The sequence below is a fragment of the Schistocerca piceifrons genome, chromosome 1 (assembly GCF_021461385.2).
Source record: "Schistocerca piceifrons isolate TAMUIC-IGC-003096 chromosome 1, iqSchPice1.1, whole genome shotgun sequence".
Lineage (NCBI taxonomy): Eukaryota > Metazoa > Arthropoda > Insecta > Orthoptera > Acrididae > Schistocerca > Schistocerca piceifrons.
Window position 1 is genome coordinate 778,514,203 of NC_060138.1, and position 20,855 is coordinate 778,535,057.

General features: G+C 39.3%; 1 protein-coding gene across 1 annotated transcript in view; it reads right to left on the bottom strand.

Moving 5' to 3' along the window:
• Window positions 1-2,780: 2,780 nt before the first annotated feature.
• LOC124712723 (cytosolic carboxypeptidase-like protein 5) overlaps window positions 2,781-20,855 on the bottom strand; it is a 179,641-nt gene continuing 161,566 nt past the window's right edge. Inside the window, exons 10-11 of the mRNA XM_047242893.1 lie at window positions 6,852-7,046; window positions 2,781-6,241 (exon numbers count right to left, since the gene is read on the bottom strand). Of these exons, the coding sequence (XP_047098849.1) occupies window positions 4,940-6,241; window positions 6,852-7,046 (1,497 nt within the window). The 3' untranslated portion in view covers window positions 2,781-4,939. The remainder of the gene's footprint in view (window positions 6,242-6,851; window positions 7,047-20,855) is intronic.

The window sequence follows — 20,855 nt, forward strand, 5'->3', positions numbered from 1 at the left end:
TACACTCATACCGAATAAATACTTTCTTTTCTTTAGTTGCATTGCACCAAAAGATATAATACATATACAAAAGGCACCAACACTCTTATCTTCAGGTCAACATAATGTGAGATGCTTCTAAGAGCCAAACATGATATCTTGGAATGTTGTCGCCTGGAAATAGTTTTGACTGTAACTTTTTCCCGTCATCACGATATCCTAAGGAGTGAATATGGTTCCTCTAAGGCATATACCATTAACAAAGATTTTGTTATGGAGTACATACTGTCACACTGGAGAAGATATACTGGTCAACATTGAAGTCATAAGTCATATATAGAGTTCTTAAGTCCGATTACATGATGATGATGATGAAAAAAAGAAAAAAAAAAAAAAGAAATGTCGTGTGGCTAGAGCCTCCTGTTGGGTAGACTGTTCGCCTGGTGCAAGTCTTTCGAGCTGAATCCACTTTGGCGACTCACATGTCGATGGGGATAAAATGATGATGATAAGGACAACCCAACACCCAGTCCCTGAGCAGAGAAAATCTCCGACCCAGCCACGAATCGAACCCAGGCCCCTTTTCATGGCATTCCGTAGTGATGACCACTCAGCTATGATGATGATAATAATAATTGTGATAGTGCAATGATGATACAACCTGTGCACACATCAGTAATGTCTTTTGGCAGATTAGTGTGGTTAGAATTTATAAAACATTACAGAAATTCCACTCAAATTTATACTACACAACCAAAAGTATCTTAAAATCCACTGCAGATTCATTCAAGATACCAACCATGCAACTAGTAGTCTGCAGCATGTCCTTTTGGAATTGTTTCAGCATTTAACCTTCAGGGAAAGGTTTTCGCTAATGAGTGACACAATGAAAGGTGGATTTTTTTTTCATTCTTCCTGAGGAACATTTGTTGCCTATTGCTGAGTTTTAGGGTGAATTTGTTTGATAGGCAAAAGACACTCTTCTACATCCCAAAGATGTACGGGGCTCATATCAGGTCTATGGGAAGTCCAGTCCTGCAAATCCATTTAATTTTCTTTTAATCATGGGGCAATGGTCCTTACTACAGGGGCAGGAGTGTTACTGCTTGATTCAGTTCTCTCACAGATATGTGGACAACATATTATTATCTAAAATGTTTTCATAAAAACGAGTCGATTTTGCCATTAATCAAAAGCATTGATCCCAGGAAAACAGCCTCCTCCAAATTATACTGTAATCACAACACAATTATCAATACCTATCATTGCACATCAACTAGATCCACAGGTGCCCAACACAGTGCCCCATGTCATCATTTCACAAAATTATTTTCCACTGCTTTACATACCAATTATGTAATTTATTGGTCCCATTCTCAGCAATGTCATGCATTTGTTCCTGACATTACTGGCCTCCAAAAGCAGCATAACAATGAAAACTGAGTCCCACTGTCTGTTGCCAGATGTTGACAGTTTGTGAGATATCTGTGTGTACTGATGTATGCTCAAATATATTGCTTGATGTCATCCATAATTTGTACTCTGAGTGTGTGTGTGTGTGTGTGTGTGTGTGTGTGTGTTGTGTCTGTGTGTGTGTGTGTGTGTGTGTGTGTGTGTGTGTGAGAGAGAGAGAGAGAGAGAGAGAGAGAGAGAGAGAGAACTCCAGTCTGGAAGTATAGGCTGATATCTAGGCAATACACTTTATTTCCTTACTTTTACTCCCTCATGGGATTTGTGGTAGGTAATAAGGACTCATTCAAACATTCAGTAGCCACTAGATGGAAAGAACAGTTCATTGTTGGGTAACATTTCTCTAGCCATTGTACAGAAGGTTTGCACTATAATGCAGGTTCTGTTTTTAACAGGCTTCAAGTGTAACTGACAACTGTCCAATAAACCTCATATTTTAAAATCTAGGTTGACATGCTTCTCTGTAGTCTACTTCTTTTATCTTGTACAAAAGTTCTTAGCAGTGTTTGAGAGTGCTGCACTGTAATGCATTGTTTATGGTATTTTCTGTGTAAGTTTTTAAATAATCATCTTTTCTGGTTTTTAAATTTTCTTGTAGTTTCAGCTCTCTCAGACTGTTTCAGCGCTCTGAGACTGCAGACATGTGTGTGCAAGTAGCATTTGCGTGTGTGTGTGTGTGTGTGTGTGTGTGTGTGTGTGTGTACTGCCAAAGGCCTTAATGGCCGAAAGCTATGATTGTGTGAATCTTTTTATTGTGCCTATCACGACTCAGCATCTCTGCTATATGGTGAGTAGCAACTTTCCTTCTCTGGTGTTGTTACTTATCAGCTTTCTGTTTTTTATGTAATGGCTCATTACATTACTGTGTAGCTATAGCTCACATTTTTTCCACGGAACCTGATAACTACATTAAATTAAGAGAACATATAGTTACTTTAGCTTTATTTACTGATGCACATCATGAATCACACTAATGTCCGAAATGCACAAAATAATTAATCAAAATAAAATGAATCTTGTCTTCTTTTTATAAGATTTCAGCCCACTATCCCTCTCTTTCTCTCTCCCCTCACACACACACACACACACACACACACACACACACACACACACACATAATAGTTTCTTATACAAATGGACTTTAGGAAAAATGGTAAGTTTGATAAGGGGATAAAAATGAATTTATGTGTGACTGCTATTATTTTCAACAATATATTCACTCAGTAATGGGAAAAGGAAACAGTCAAGTTTTGAAATTGTGTGAAAACTGACATAATATATGTGTACAAATGTCAACAATTTATTTACATAGGATATTTTAATACCAAGTGGATTTCTGTGAATGCTTTGTCTCTAACAAATATTATTTAAGCAATAGCTTTACAAAATAGCCAGTTTAAATTTCTGGGTTTTAGTACATAACCATAAATATTTTTATATGAAGGAGAACTCATTAATTTAAAAATTTACAAATGGAAACAAAATATCTTTTCTGCTTTTGTAACAAGACATAATGCAATGATAACTGAAAGTGGAGAATTCTGCTGCACATGAGGGTTCAGAGTTGTATTTTGACAGTTACTGGAGAATACTGATTTGGGTGATTTTAATGTGTATACCATTCACATTTCAGTTTAAGATGAGGTAAGGTGATTATTAAATTACAGCGACATCAGTGGCTGACAACTCAAAATTAATATTTATAGTACATCAGCTACTTAAAGAGTACTCTGACAAATAAGCAGAACATAATCTGACAAAAAGTGAGGAAAATTTAACGATATTGTGGAAAACTCTCTCTTATTGCCTGTTACAAGACACATTAGATCTGGAAATATTCATTACGTGTTTTCAACAGTGTTGCATAACTATTTTTCCATGATATCTGAATTGTCAAACTGATGGTAGATCCATTTCGGGACTAGAAGAGTACTCTAATAACAATTTATTTAATATGTGAATGTGTGTGTGTACACGGGTGTGCGGTTATACACATGCCCTATTTGGTCTGTAATGCTATAGATAATTTGGAATCTGCACACATGGGTCAGGAAGTCAGGGCAGACGTCGCCAAAATATATTTAATTATGTTTAATTGTTGTCTAACATGAAGGTACCTATGGCATGAGACTAATACAGCACATTCATAAAAACAAAAACAAAAAAATAAGTACATTTTTAATTAAGAATATAGTTGTGAGAGCACGTGTCACACTGAAAAATCAAGTAATTTCTGTTTTATAATTTTCATGTGTGCTCAGCACATTTTAAGTTTAATATGCTTCAATATTACAAACCAACAAAACATGATGTGTTTTGTTTTTATAAAAGCAAAGATTCATTCACATAATTATTATTCCTCTACATACTTGCATACTTGTAAAAGATGAGTAAAGAAGCTTGTGAACAGCACGCACGCATGCGCACGCACGCACGCACGCACACACACACACACACACACACACACACACACACAGGCAGAAAAGGCAGACAATATAATTAATTCATTTACTTTTATCTGAAAAAAAAAAACCATCTAGTGCTCATATGGTGCAACAATAAACCACCAAGTACAAATTTTTCACAACACAAGTCTTACTTTTCCACAAGCAATTAATTGTGTGGAAAAAGACTATGTTTGAAAGGTACCAATGCATGAAACATTTCCCTGAAAATGTTTCACAGTCTTAAAGCCTATCTAAATTTAATTTTATGGGGCACAACAACACTATATTTTTATTTTAGTAGATATATCATTTAAGTACCAAGGGGCATTCAGATCTCTAAATCAATGATCTATTAACACTGAAGTACAAAAAATCCGGTAAAACCTCAAAAATTCATTTTGTTGCACATTTACTATACACACTGAGGCAGTAAACACATTACTTGCAGCACTCAGAACACTATGTTTTCTACAACAATTACATTGCAACAACATGAACAAACCAGCACATAGTTTAAAATAATTTATATTAACAATGATCAGTAACAAGGAATGGTGCATACAGGAAACAGAAAGATAGTGGTAGCACTTGTACACAGAAGATAGAAACTATCTTTTGTTCTCTGTAAACACACAAGTATTTTTACAGATAAAATTCAGTACCAGTGTCATACAAACTAATTAATGCTTCATATTAATCTTCACAGAAGAATTGGTATAATTGTATAATACAATAAAGTATTCTCACAAGAACAAATAATTACCCCCATAGAGAAGTAATGCATTTGTGGTATGAAGTTACCACCTCAACAATGTAATTTTGCAAGTGAAAAAAATCAAACCCTGTAGTCCTGAAGTATTGTGGCTGTATATACATAACTTCTCCACAAAGATAAACATATACATTCATTAAGGCTAAGAATAAAATGTATAATATATTTATGAAGATTTATCAATATATTCCAGTATAAACATAATATTTTCAACATATTTCATACATTTATCACAGGCTACTCAAGTAAAGTATAGTTGTTTTTTTTTCCCTTAAAGCTTGTTAGGTTTACTTTTTTTCCTTTTTTTGTCTATTGCTAGTTCTCCACTAAATGACTTTTTCAGCTTAGCAGCAACAGTAGTGAGACTTTTAACTGAAACTTTTACTCGTTTCTTTGTCACATCAGTATTCAGTTTTTTCCCAAATGATGGTGACTTCTTCAGTACTTTAACGGGTGAGAGGTGTGTAGTTTTACTTTTAGCCTGCTTATCAAGCCTAGTGCTATATTTATCTTTACTTGTTCCAGTGACATTATCACCTTCATGTTTGCAGCTATGAACCACAGTATTTGCTAGTTTTGTGAGTGGTTTCTGTTTCCTAGCCTGAGACAAGTGACAGCAGCTATTATCAGTATCTTCCTTCAGTAAGGAATTACAGTGCAACTTATCTCTGTTACATTCAGAATAATTAACATCTTTTGAAAATTTTGGTATTTCATCCAGAGTATTAAAACCTCTTAACATACTTATATCTGTATCAGCATTTAATGACAAAACATCTTTGCAGCTTAAATTTCCAATAGACACTGATCCATTATCAACTTGTGAAGCAGCATGGAAAATTGAATGATCACCCTTTACAGGAGATATTTTTAGACGTTTTGATCCTTGTTTCACTATGTGCTGATCACATAGTGCTTTGTGGTCATCCTTAATAATTTTTATCCTGTTGGGTGTTACTATTCTCCCTACTGTAATGCCACTTCCACGAGATACCTGCTTCAACAATACCTTATCCTTTTGGATATCTGCACCTTGAAATCCAAATCGATTTTCGTGAGAATTTTTTGAGCTTGGCACTCTTGTTTTGGAAGAATGACTGTATGAGGTAGAAACATTCTGTTCACTTCTCTTGCCATTTCCAACATTACCAAGTATTCTTCCATTAACCATATTTTTCCCATTCTTTGAGTTCGCAGCAACTGTAGCAACAGATACACATTTAGTTTTAACACTAAGTATCTGCTTAAAAACACATGTTCCTGCAGCACCTGGAGTACCTCTGACTCTCTTTGTTCCAGTTAAATGACATCGCTGTAGAGAACATGGGCTTGCAGGGGTTCTGGATGATTGGAAACTGCGACCAGTCCTCACATCTGACACAGTACGAGATGTGCCTACAGGGAAACCTGAAACATTTTCTTTCCTCTCTTCTGCAATGCCTTGAGGGCAGTTACCATTCAGCTTGCTGGTAGCTTTTGCTGGGAGGGGAGCCAGTCTTCGGACACGTGGAATGCTCTTGAGGGCAGTATCACTACTGGATGGCCGCAGTGGTGATCTGCTGGCTGCAGCAACCTGGCAAAGACTCTCTCACTTCAATCCTCAGCAAAAATGCAGTCATTAGTTCTATTTATATTGACTGGCATGCTTTACAGAGCCTGGGAGAGGCAGGCTGCTTATAAAACAGGAACTCTTAAACATGCATGGATGGAGAACTGAATGCATACACAATAGGCGTATGAAATGATGTATTTGTCAAAAAACCGTACAATTTAGAAAGAGAACTGTTTCATATCATATACCAGTTGAACACAATGATTTAAAAACTAAAAAAAATGCCCAAGTAAATAACAGAATTACAAAAATAACACTCTAATATAAAAAATATTTTTAAAAATCTTGCATGGTCCCTTATATTAAAGGCGTAGTATTACATACGGTCCTCGAAAGACTAAAGTTAAATGGGACAAATCTCAGTCTCACAATTTTAACTATTATATATACATTTTAAAAATAATTTTTTTATCACTTTCTACATAACCATGCCTCAAATGCAGACATCACTGAAACAATTTGTAGTGCGAGTAATGATACAGGAATTTATAATCTTCAGTCAAAATGAAAACTAACATATACAGCACTCCTTGATATTTATGTCATCCAAGAGCGTAACTTGTTCGCCTACCTGTGAGATGGGCTGTGAGTTACGTGCTTGCCTCTGAGCTCTTGACATTTTGTGTCCATGTGCTTGCTCTGGAATACAATGAGCACGCAGCCAGTCTCTTATCCCAGTTAGAGAACGGAACTCAGAATTGGGTATGCGACTCCATGGGTTCTGTCCTGAAAGGTCCAATATTGACACGCCAAGAGCTCTTCCAACCTATGGAGCAGATAACAAATTAGAGAACACAAAAGATTTTTTTACATAACTGTCACTGTAACTAAAAATCAGCTTTTGTTAGGTATGTACATACATACTCTGCAGGCCATTGTATAGTCCATGGTGGAAGGTACCTCATATAAGTAGGGAATTGGAATTCATAAGTGAAACAATTACAAAATTATTATTGATAAGGAAGATAAGGGTTTAATATATCATCGATGATGAGGTCATTAGACATGGAGCATAAGTTGGATTGAGAAAAGATGGGAAAGGAAACTGGTCATGCGCTTTCAAAGGAACTAACCTGGCAGCTGCCTTAAGGGATCTAGGGAAATCATAGAAAAGCTAAATTTGGATAGCCAGATGAAGATCTGAACTGCCTCCCTCCTGAATATGAATGTCAGTGTGTTACAATCCATCAAGTTTTATGTTTGTCTGCTGATGATGACAGATATCCCATTAGGCATATGTCTGTAATAATTTCATATACCTCTACAACTTGCAACAAGCTGCTACAGTCACAGCAACTGTTCAAAGTTACAGCCCCAGATTATACATAGACACAACAGTGTCATACAAAGTTCTGTTGTACATATTGAAACAGACAATTTGTTTAGCATGTGCAATCAAAAATACACTTCAATAGCATTCTTGACAAACTGACTCTAGGAATAGTATATCAAGGAAAATAATCAATGTTTGATTATTTGGTACTTTCCCTTCAATCCATCTGCCAGAAGAAGGAGCAATTGGTTCCAAAAACTTACACATTTTCATATCCTTTTAATGTGTTTTTTCCTGCACTGCTTGATGAGCTGGCTTTAGGAGTAGGATTCATTAATACTACACAAAATCTGAATATGGCAGTGACTGATTAGGAAAAACACAATCCAGATGAAGATCACAGCAACCAAAACAGTGGTCTATAAAATATGACGAAACGGTCACATACTCGGAAAAGTTTTATCAGAAAAGAAACATCTATTTCTCTAATAAAGACAAAGTCAGTGCAGTTGTACCTTGGAGATTCTCTTCAGTCTCAACAGATGTTTTGTACACAATATTTTCTTCATGTGAACCCACAAGAAGAAATCAGGTGAATAAGGTGGCCAAAAACCATGATCATCTCTTTCTACATCTACTTCTCACACAGTTGTTGATGGGCAATATTTGCAAAGTGAGCCAGGGAATGAATGCTTGTAAGACACACACACACACACACACACACACACACACACACACACACACACACAGACACGGTGCCTCTAGTATCAGTGGGTGTGCTGTCCGTATGTAGAATGGGGAAGGTATGCGATCTAGTTGAGTTTGACTGAGGGCAGATTGTGATGATCCGGCATCTTGGTAAGAGCATTTCAGAAGTTGCATGACTTGTCAGGTGTCCGAGGAAAGATGTAGTGAGTGTCTTCAACATGTGATGAAACCAAGGTGAAACCATGTCAAGAAGTTGTGGGATTGGGCGACCACACCTCATTACAGAATGTCGGATGCTGTAGGCAGGGCAGACTGGTAAAATAGAACAGGCAGTGAACTAATGGCATAACTAACATCAGACTTTAATGCTGGGCAGAGTACAAGTGTGTCTGAAAACACAGTGCACCGTACGCTCCTAACAATGGGCTTCCGCAGCTGATAGCCCATGCATGTGTCAATGTTAACACCACAACACCGGCACCAATGGCTGAAATGGGCACATGACCTTCGGCACTGGACATTGGAACAGTGGCAGAGCATTGTGTGATCTGATGAATCATGATTCCTTCTTCATCATGCTGATGAGGGCGGTGCAAATCGATCATCTTCTAGGGAAACTCCTTGACACCTGTACTGCAGGACGGAGATAAGCTGGCGGCAACTCCTTATGCTCTGGGAAACATTCACGTGGGCATCCCTGGATCCAATGGAGCTTGTGCAAGGCAGCATTATAGCCAAGAACTATCATACACTGGTTCCAGCCCACATACACCACTTCATGACAATCATGTTTCCCAATGGCATCGGAATTTTTCAACAAGATAATGCTCCGTGTCACAAGTCCAGGACTGTGATGGAGCAGTTTGAGGAACACAGTGGCGAATTATGACTGATGTGCTGGCCACCCAATTCACTAGATCTGAATCTGATCAAACACATCTGTGATGTGATTGAACATTACATCAGAGCTCATCGCACCCCTCCCCTGAATTTATGGGAAATAGCTGACTTGTGTGTGCAGATGTGGTGCCAACTCCCTCTGGCAACCTACCAAGGCCTCTATGCTTCCATGCCATGATGCATTGCCACTGTTATCCATGCCAAAGGTGGACATGCTAGCTATTAGTAGGTGGTCATAATGTTCTGCTTGATCAGTGTATATACGGTCAACTTTTTTTAATTTTCTTAGTTGTAGCCACTTTTTTGTTGTTACATGTTTGCTTCATTCTGTTTGTTTTTGTTTTGTTTTCAGATTTCCAACTTGGGTCTACAATTATTTTTTATTGTCTGATATTGTTTTCCCGTGGCCAAATGAAATGCTCAAAATCTCTACCATTAACTATAACACAAGCTTCTAAACGCCGCATTGTGGGTTGTCTTATACGCTCCCATATTCCAGGTGTTTGCTGTACCTGCTGAAATCCTTCTTAAATATGCTAGTGACAAATTTTCACATTCACAATAGGTCTTGAATGCACTATGTACCTTAATTTTTCCCAAAACAGATTAGTGATGGCCAAGCTGTTGCCACCCCATGACCTATCCATTTATTTGGGAAATGCTGATTTAAAATTGTTCTTGCTTGTAGAGCAAAATGAAGAGGTGTCCTGCCATGCACAGAACACATGTTCTGATGTAAGTGTAGTGGAACTTCTTCCCACAAAATATGTAAATGTTCTACTAAAAAAGCACTGCATGATGCTCCACTCATTGTTCCATGCAAAATGAAAGCTGCAATAAATCTGTCTCCAATCATGCCTGCCCATACATTAACACTAAACTGATGCTGATGTCTTGTGAATGGGATTATAGACAAAAAGTGTTGGCCCTGAGCACACATCCTCAGTAACCAAATAGAGAAAAAGCTTTTCTGGACTGAAAACCTGATTCCGTAGATCATGCATTCTCTGAAGCTGATGTGTATAAAAGAGTTGAGCTCACAACACTTTCCGCACTGTAACACGATTCCTTTTTCAGTTTCTGCTGTTTCTCTGGCACTGCTACAATTTTTGTCCTCAATGCATGAAATGCTCGATTTTTACATCAGGGGTTCTAAGACTGGTCTTCCACAATGACATAACCTTCTTGCAAAAGAGCCTGTCTCCATAAAATGTTCAAGTGGTCTTTGAAAGGTGTTATTGTTCAGTAAATGTCTACTACAAAATCTATCAGCATACAAATATCTGGCCTCAAACACATTGCAATTCTGCAAATCCATACATCAGATGCTTGTCCACCATATGTAGATTAGAACACATTTTAGAGACAAATGTACAGTACGCACTAGTTCAATAAGAATAAAGCCGAGCACATGTCACCCCCCCCCCCCCCCCCCCCTCAGTGGAAGGCAGACACAATAAGTCACTCTCCAGCTGAGATCGCTAACACATGTTTGTTTGGTGGTGCCCATCTCAGAAACAGCCGATATGATTATTGGTGGAGGAAGAATGTTCAGCACACGCCAGACACCAATCCAATATGAACTGTAGAGTAAGCTTCCATTATCGATTGTGTTCTCAATATTAAAAGGCTTTGCAAATTTACTAGTACCATTGCAGCTAAGATAAACATAAGAAGGCTTTGACTTGACAATTACCAAAATAAACAAACATCTGAAAAGAAAACATTCCTTTAGAACCAAGCTGGAAAATTGAAAGAAAAAGACAGAAATGAAGCAAAATGCAACAACAAAAAATGGGGTGAATGGTTTGCCTGGGTGCTCCACAATCACATTTTGAAGATGGAGCCTTACCCCCCTTCTTCTTCTTCTGTTGCTTATCCATGAATAGATGTTGATGACCACATGTTGCATCTTTCTTCTGTGAACTGCAGTATATAATAGCTGGTCTACACTTAATAGTCCTGTCCACTGCGTTATATTGCCCAACCAAGATGTTCTTCTTTGCCCTTGTCTTCTTTTTCCTTCAATCTTCCCTTCTATTATAAACTGCAGAAGCATATATTTGGTGTTCCACACTATATGTCCTAGGTATGCAGTTTTTGTTCTTTTAAGCATGTCAACATTTCTCACTGCTTGTTCGTTTGTTCCAGTACTTCGGTGTTGGTTATTCTTCCAGTCCACAGTATTTTAAGCATTCTGTGATACATCCACATTTCAAAGGCCTCTAACTTCTTCATTGTTGTCATATTTAGTGTCCATCCTTCAGAGCCATGTAGAAGCACAGATCAGATGTAGCATTTTACAAATCAGACTCTAAGGTTTAGGTCTAGGTCTGTGCTTGTACGAATATTTCTAAATTTTATGATGAAATTTCAGGTGTTCTCTATGTAACATTTTATTTCCAAGTCTGTTTGCCAGGCTTCACAAAGCCAGGTTACAAGGTATTTAAACTTGTTAACTCTTTGTATTACAGACCCTTGAAACTGTAGATTTGTATCTTTAAATGAGTCGGACTCTTGTGTGACAATCATAAAATTAGCCTTTTTGATGTAGATATTCAAATCTAGAGTACTGCTGTTATCTCCTACTATGTTGTCGAGTTGTTGAAGGTCATCTAAATTATCAGCTATAAATACTGTGTCATTGGCACAGGAAATGTTATTGATATACACTACTTTAACCTTTATGCCTTTTTCTACATCATCAAGTGCCTCCTGAAAAATACTCTCAGAGTATAAGTTAAATAACAGGGGTGACAGAATGCATTCTTGTCGGACTCCTCTACATACTCATATATTGACCAAATCTGTGACCTCATTATCAAATTTAATCTGCACTGTCTGATTCCAATATAAATTCTCTATACATCAGATATCTTTCTCACCTATATCAGTTCTTTTGAGAATTTCCATGAGTTTATGATGTACTCTATCAAATGCTTTTTTGTAGTCAATAAAACAGAGGCCTACACTTTTACCTTTATCAAAGCAGTTTTCTACTAGAACTTGTAGCTAATGAATTTCACACATTACCCCACCTATGAAGATAATCTATGCTTGTACCATGAGTGGTACGTATTCATGTTCTGCGCAAGTGACCAGAGGCAGAGGGTTCCTTTGTGATACAGGGGAAGATCTGCCAATGTGAAAGGCAAGCCTCTGTCCAGTCTCATTCCAATGACTCAGTTAAGCTGAGATATGCAGTTCCATGGCCGTTCTCGTGGATGATTTTCTTAATCAAAACTGGTTTCTTCTGAGGACAATGGTGGCTTGATGGATAGGAAGTTGTGGTTTGCCTTATAAGTCATTAAACTCATGGAGAAGAGCTGCCTTTCATCAAAGTTCACAGGGCAGAATGTGGGTCAATATGACCAGCCTTTCGACAGGAGTTGATCTTAATGTACCGCTGGTAATTCTCATTGTGTTATTCAGCTGAGCATGTACAGGAGCACAATATTCTACAGTGGAGTAAACTAGTCAAAGTGCAGTGCACAGGTGTGCCAGGGAGTGTTTATTTTCCATACAGTGCATTTACACTATATGGAATACAGGTTGTTGTTGTTGTTGTTGTGGTCATCAGCCCTGAGACTGGTTTGATGCAGCTCTCCATGCCGCTCTATCCTGTGCAAGCTTCTTCATCTCCCAGTACCTACTGCAGCCTACATCTTTCTGAATCTGCTTAGTGTACTCATCTCTTGGTCTCCCTCTACGATTTTTACCCTCCACCCTGCCCTCCAGTACTAAATTGGTGATCCCTTGATGCCTCAGAACATGTCCTACCAACCGATCCCTTCTTCTAGTCAAGTTGTGCCACAAACTCCTCTTCTCCCCAATTCTATTTAATACCTCCTCATTAGTTATGTGATCTATCCATCTAATCTTCAGCATTCTTCTGTAGCACCACATTTCGAAAGCTTCTATTCTCTTCTTGTCTAAACTATTTATCGTGCATGTTTCACTTCCGTACGTGGCTACACTCCATACAAATACTTTCAGAAACGACTTCCTGACACTTAAATCAATACTCAATGTTAACAAATTTCTCTTCTTCAGAACCGCTTTCGTTGCCATTGCCAGTCTACATTTTATATCCTCTCTACTTCCACCATCATCAGTTATTTTGCTCCCCAAACAGCAAAACTCATTTACTACTTTAAGTGTCTCATTTCCTAATCTAATTCCCTCAGCATCACCCGACCTAATTCGACAACATTCCATTATCCTCGTTTTGCTTTTGTTGATGTTCATCTTATACCCTCCTTTCAAGACACTGTCCATTCCATTCAACTGCTCTTCCAAGTCCTTTGCTGTCTCTGACAGAATTACAATGTCATCGGCGAACCTCAAAGTTTTTATTTCTTCTCCATGGATTTTAGTACCTACTCCGAACTTTTCTTTTGTTTCCCTTACTGCTTGCTCAATATACAGATTGAATAGCATTGGGGAGAGGCTACAACCCTGTCTCACTCCCTTCCCAACCACTGCTTCCCTTTCATGTCCCTCGACTCTTGTAACTGCCATCTGCTTTCTGTACAAATGGTAAATAGCCTTTTGCTCCCTGTATTTTACCCCTGCCACCTTCAGAATTTGAAAGAGAGTATTCCAGTCAACATTGTCAAAAGCTTTCTCTAAGTCTACAAATGCTAGAAACGTAGGTTTGCCTTTCCTTAATCTTTCTTCTAAGATAAGTCGCAGGGTCAGTATTGCCTCATGTATTCCAACATTTCTACGGAATCCAAACTGATCTTCCCCGAGGTCGGCTTCTATCAGTTTTTCGATTCATCTGTAAAAAAATTCACGTTAGTATTTCGCAGCTGTGACTTATTAAACTGATAGTTCGGTAATTTTCACATCTGTCAACACCTGCTTTCTTTGGGATTGGAATTATTACATTCTTCTTGAAGTCTGAGGGAATTTCGCTTGTCTCATACATCTTGCTCACCAGATGGTAGAGTTTTGTCAGTACTGGCTCTCCCAAGGCCGTCAGTAGTTCTAATGGAATGTTGTCTACTCCCGGGGCCTTGTTTCGACTTAGGTCTTTCAGTGCTCTGTCAAACTCTTCACGCAGTATCATATATCCCATTTCATCTTCATCTACATCCTCTTCCATTTCCATAATACTGTCCTCAAGTACATTGCCCTGTATAGACCTTCTATATACTCCTTCAACCTTTCTGCTTTCCCTTCTTTGCTTAGAACTGGGTTTCCATCTGAGCTCTTGATATTAATGCAAGTGGTTCTCCTTTCTCCAAAGGTCTCTTTAATTTTCCTGTAGGCAGTATCTATCTTACCCCTAGTGAGATAAGCGTCTACATCCTTACATTTGTCCTCTAGCCATTCCTGCTTAGCCATTTTGCACTTCCTGTTGATATCATTTTTGAGACGTTTATATTCCACTTTGCCTGCTTCATTTACTGCATTTTTATATTTTCTCCTTTCATCAATTAAATTCGGTATCTCTTCTGTTACCCAAGGATTTCTACTAGCCCTCGTCTTTTTACCTACTTGATCCTCTGCTGCCTTCACTACTTCATCCCTCAAAGCTACCCATTCTTCTTCTACTGTATTTCTTTCCCCCATTCCTGTCAATTGTTCCCTTATGCTCACCCTGAAACTCTGTGCAACCTCTGGTTCTTTCAGTTTATCCAGGTCTCATCTCCTTAAATTCCCACCTTTTTGCAGTTTCTTCAGTTTTAATCTACAGTTCATAATCAATAGATTGTGGTCAGAGTCCACATCTGCCCCTGGAAATATCTTACAATTTAAAACCTGGTTCCTAAATCTCTGTCTTACAATTATATAATCTATCTGAAACCTTCTAGTATCTCCAGGCTTCTCCCATGTGTACAACCTTCTTTCATGATTCTTGAACCAAGTGTTAGCTATGATTAAGTTATGCTCTGTGCAAAATTCTACCAGGTGGCTTCCTCTTTCATTTCTTACAAGGGAACCTCCCCATCGCACCCCCCCTCAGATTTAGTTATAAGTTGTCACAGTGGATAGGCCATGAAAAACTGAACACAGATCAATCGAGAAAACAGGAAGAAGTTGTGTGGAACTATGAAAAAATAAGCAAAATATACAAACTGAGTAGTCCATGCGCAAGATAGGCAACATCAAGGAGCACGTAAGCATAGTAGCGCCGTGGTCCCGTGGTTAGGGTGAGCAGCTGCGGAACGAGAGGTCCTTGGTTCAAGTCTTCCCTCGAGTGATTAGTTTACTTTCTTCATTTTCGTAAAGTTATGATCTGTCCATTCGTTCACTGACGTCTCTGTTCACTGTAATAAGTTTAGTGTCTGTGTTTTGCGACCACACCGCAAAACCATGCGATCAGTAGACGAAAGGACGTGCCTCTTCAATGGGAACCATAAACATTTGATCGCAAGGTCATAGGTCAACCGATTCCTCCACAGGAAAACACGTCTGATATATTCTACATGACACTGGTGACGGCATGTGCGTCACATGACAGGAATATGTTGTCGACTCATCTAACTTGTACACTTGGCGGATGGGTTAAAAGATTCTTCAACCTTGCCCGATTTAGGTTCTCTTGTGGATGTGATAATCACTCCCAAAAAAGTGATGAAAACATCAGAGTTTGTGACATAAACTGAAAATAAAAAATTAAATTTTTCACTCGAGGGAAGACTTGAACTCGGGACCTCTCGTTCCATGCTGCTCACGCTAACCACGGAACCATGGCGTTACCAAACTCAATTTAACCTTGATGTTACTTATATTGAGCATGGACTACTCAGTTTGTATATTTTGCTTATCTTGTCATTGTTCCACACAACTCCTTCCTGTTTTCTCAATTGATCTGCGTTCAGTTTTTCAAGGCCTATCCACTGTGCCAACTTACAATTAAATCTGGGGGGATGCCATGGGGAGGTTCCCTTGTTAGCCCCAATCCATATCCACCTACTATGTTTCCTTCTCTCCCTTTTCCTACTGTCAAATTCCAGTCACCCATGACTATTAAATTTTCGTCTCCCTTCACTACCTGAATAATTTCTTTTATCTCATCATACATTTCTTCAATTTCTTCATCATCTGCAAAGCTAGTTGGCATATAAACTTGTACTACTGTAGTAGGCGTGGGCTTCGTATCTATCTTGGCCACAATAATGCGTTCACTATGCTGTTTCTAGTAGCTTACTGGCACTCCTATTTTCCTATTCATTATTAAAGCTACTCCTGCATTACCCCTATTTGATTTTGTATTTATAACCCTGTATTCACCTGACCAGAAGTCTTGTTCCTCCTGCCACCGAACTTCACTAATTCTCACTATATCTAACTTTAACCTATCCATTTCCCTTTTTAAATTTTCTAACCTACCTGCCCGATTAAGGGATCTGACATCCCACGCTCCGATCCGTAGAAAGCCAGCTTTCGTTCTCCTGATAACAACGTCCTCTTGAGTAGTCCCCGCCTGGAGATCCAAATGGGGGACTATTTTACCTCCGGAATATTTTATCCAAGAGGACGCCATCATCATTTAATCATACAGTAAAGCTGCATGCCCTCAGCAGGCTGTAGTTTCCCCTTGCTTTCAGCCGTTTGCAGTACCAGCACAGCAAAGCTGTTTTGGTTAGTGTTACAAGGCCAGATCAGTCAATCATCCAGACTGTTGCCCCTGCAACTACTGAAAAGGCTGCTGCCCCTCTTCAGGAACCACACGTTTGTCTTTCCTCTCAACAGATACCCCTCCATTGTGGTTGCACCTACGGTACGGCTATCTGTTTCGTTAAGGCACGCAAGCCTCCCCACCAACGGCAAGGTCCATGGTTCATGGAGGTACGAGTTACTAATAATACTAATATAAGAGATGCTTATGGACAGAATCTATATAATTTCAGTTTTTAGTTTAGTAAATGAGTACTTATTTCGAGTTGTTAAGTGAGCTTTTATGTAAAATATGGTCCTATAAACGATGGCTGAGAAGCACTTAATCTGTAAGTGTGATGTCATCAGTGACCTCATTAGTGTTGGTGGCAAAGGGATTGGATTGGTAAATGTGGCATCCTGCAATCATGTTGTAGTCACTTGGCGGTGAATTAATGAATGACCAGAAAGTTAATGTGCTTTTCTTACCATTAACTGTGTTTCTGGTAGGCTGCATAAATCTCTTCCACTCAGGAATCACTGGCATTTGAAGCATGAGCTGCACTGAGTGGAGCCACCTAAAATGAATCCACAGTGTATCTTCCAAGCTGTGTGTGAAAATGTCTGATGCAATGGAACTGATACTGTTTGAGTCTAGAATAGTAGTCTGCTGTAGCATACTGTATGAATTATTTTGAAATATCTGAAGTTCCATACCATCTAGGTGACCTACTGCTGTCGCAGAGAAAGACAATTTAAGCCTCTGTTCCTCTTCATATGTTGGAAGAGCTGAGACTGGAGTAATGCATTTGGCAGCTCTCTTGCAGTAAAAGTATTCCATTCAGTGAGAGTCGACAGAATGAAATCACCATTATCGAATAAATATTGACAGCATGTTTCACTCGGGACAGGCCTTTCAGTGTGGTGGACAGCTGACAGCTCCAGCTGTCGAACTTTTTTACATACTAGCTCACTTAACAATTGTAAATAAGTAGTCATTTTAATAAACTCACAATAACTTCACTGTATAAACACAAATTCAGTGAAGTTAATTTCGTCTACTCGCATAAGATAACTGGACACGAAATGCTGGGGACAGGGAGGTATATTATGTACGTAAACTGAAAAGTGAGCAGTGCTCATAAGAGGGCAGGAGGGGTAGGGGGGAGTTGCCTTTCCCAGAAGAACACTACAGCTGTAATACAGGATGAGTAAGAATCAATTTCCCCTCTAGCAGTGTAGAACAGTTTGCAGAGATTTACACAGATTCTGTCCATATCCGTTTCTTTCATTAGTATTATTAGCAACTAATATTGGTATTACACATAGTTTTAATGTACTTTTTGGAACATAAACACTCCCATTGTATGTCTGCACACAGCATCACCAGTGATTCATAAGGCATGCTGCAGAGGGTTGGAGTAACATTGTGAAACATACTGTAGCTACATCTTGATGTAGTGGAGTAGATGGAGTGGGGAATCATCTGCTTTGTCTTCAGTTTGCATACCTATGATGAAAGGAGGAAATGCATGATCACATTCTGGTGAGCCACCTTCGTTGTGCTTCTACTCTCCAACCTCCCCCCATTCCCCACCACGTTACACCCTCAAAACACCATTTATCTGTTAATATGACTCTACCACACTTATTTTTAAAAATCTTCAATTTTTCCATCCCCTGTGATCCGGAAACTATTAGTCCTAGAGAAAATCAAGCAACAGATAGTCCAGATTACAATATAAATAATATTATGAAAAGGATAGATTGCTACCCACCATAAAGATGACACACAAAATTGCAGACAGGCACAACGAAACAACTGTTACACATTGAGCTTTCACCAAAGGTCCTTGTCAGAAAGAAAGAAACACACAAACACACACACACACACACACACACACACACACACACACACATATATTCACAAATGGACGCACACCTCACATATGCATGAGCATAAAAATTTGCAACTACACGATTTTTCCACCTATTCGACATTTTTTGGCCTTTTTTGACTGGGCTATTCCATGAACAATGATTAATACATTTCTATATTCAATTGGCGGAATTCTACATCTACATTTATACTCCGCAACCCACCCAACAGTGTGTGGCGGAGGGCACTTTATGTGGCACTGTCATTACCTCCCTTTGCGGGAAGAACGACTGCCGGATAGCCTCCATGCGCACTCGAATCTCTCTAATTTCACATTTGTGATCTCTTCGGTAGGTATAAGTAGGGGGAAGCAATATATTCGATACCTCATCCAGAAACACACCCTCTCGAAACCTGGACAGCAAGCTACACCACGATGCAGAGTGCCTTTCTTGCATAGTCTGCCACTTGAGGTTGCTAAACATCTCCGTAATGCTATCACGCTTACCAAATAACCCTGTGACGAAGCGCCGCTCTTCTTTGGATCTTCTCTACCTCCTCCGTCAACCCGACCTGGTACAGACCCCACACCAATGAGCAATACTCAAGTATAGGTTGAACGAGTGTTTTGTAAGCCACCTCCTTTGTTGATCGACTACATTTTCTAAGGACTCTCCCAATGAATCTCAACCTGGCACCCGCCTTACCAACAATTAATTTTATATGATCATTCCACTTCAAATTGTTCCGTACGCATACTCCCAGATATTTTACAGAAGTAACTGCTACCACTGTGTGTGGGCTGCAGATTCCTCGACTTGCGCCATAGGGTGGTGGGGTTTCGGGTTCCGCTGGATAGGTCAGGAGTCCACTACACGCAACAAGCGGCTACACGGGTAGCAGGGGTTGTGTGGCGTGGACTGGGCGGTTTTTTAGGTTAGATGGCCTTGGGCAAGTACAGAAAGGGCAACAGCCTCAACGGGTGCAGGGCAAAGTCAGGACATGCGGGGACCAAGCAGCAATCGGTATTGTAATTGTAAACTGCCGAAACTGCGTTGGTAAAGTACTGGAACTTCAAGCGCTGATAGAAAGTACCGAAGCCGAAATCGTTATAGGTACAGAAAGCTGGTTGAAGCCAGAGATAAATTCTGCCGAAATTTTTACAAAGGTACAGATGGTGTTTAGAAAGGATAGATTGCATGCAACCCGTGGTGGAGTGTTCGTCGCTGTTAGTAGTAGTTTATCCTGTAGTGAAATAGAAGTGGATAGTTCCTGTGAATTACAACCGAGCTAGGTTAATAATTGGCTCCTTTTACCGACCTCCCGACTCAGCAGCATTAGTGGCAGAACAACTGAGAGAAAATTTGGAATACATTTCGCATAAATTTTCTCAGCATGTTATAGTCTTAGGTGGAGATTTCAATTTACCAGATATAGACTGGGACACTCAGATGTTTAGGACGGGTGATAGGGACAGAGCATCGAGTGACATTATACTGAGTGCACTATCCGAAAATTACCTTGAGCAATTAAACAGAGAACCGACTCGTGGAGATAACATCTTGGACCTACTGATAACAAACAGACCTGAACTTTTCGACTCTGTATGTACAGAACAGGGAATCAGTGATCATAAGGCCATTGCAGCATCCCTGAATGTGGAAGTTAGTAGGAATATAAAAAAAGGGAGGAAGGTTTATCTGTTTAGCAAGAGTAATAGAAGGCAGATTTCAGAATACCTAACAGATCAAAACGAAAATTTCTGTTCCGACACTGACAATGTTGAGTGTTTATGGAAAAAGTTCAAGGCAATCGTAAAATGCGTTTTAGACAGGTACGTGCCGAGTAAAACTGTGAGAGATATGTCAGAGATATAGGCCTATAGTTTTGCGCATCTGCTCGACGACCCTTCTTGAAAACTGGGACTACCTGTGCTCTTTTCCAATCATTTGGAACCTTCCATTCCTCTAGAGACTTGCAGTATACGGCTGTTAGAAGGGGAGCAAGTTCTTTTGTGTGCTCTGTGTAGAATCGAATTGGTATCCCGTCAGGCCCAATGATCTTTCCTCTATTGAGTGATTTCAGTTACTTTTCTATTCCTTGGTCACTTATTTCGACGTCAGCCATTTTTTTCGTTCATGAGGTGAGTTAGAGAAGGAACTGCAGTGCGTTCTTCCTCTGTGAAACAGCTTTGGAAAAAGGTG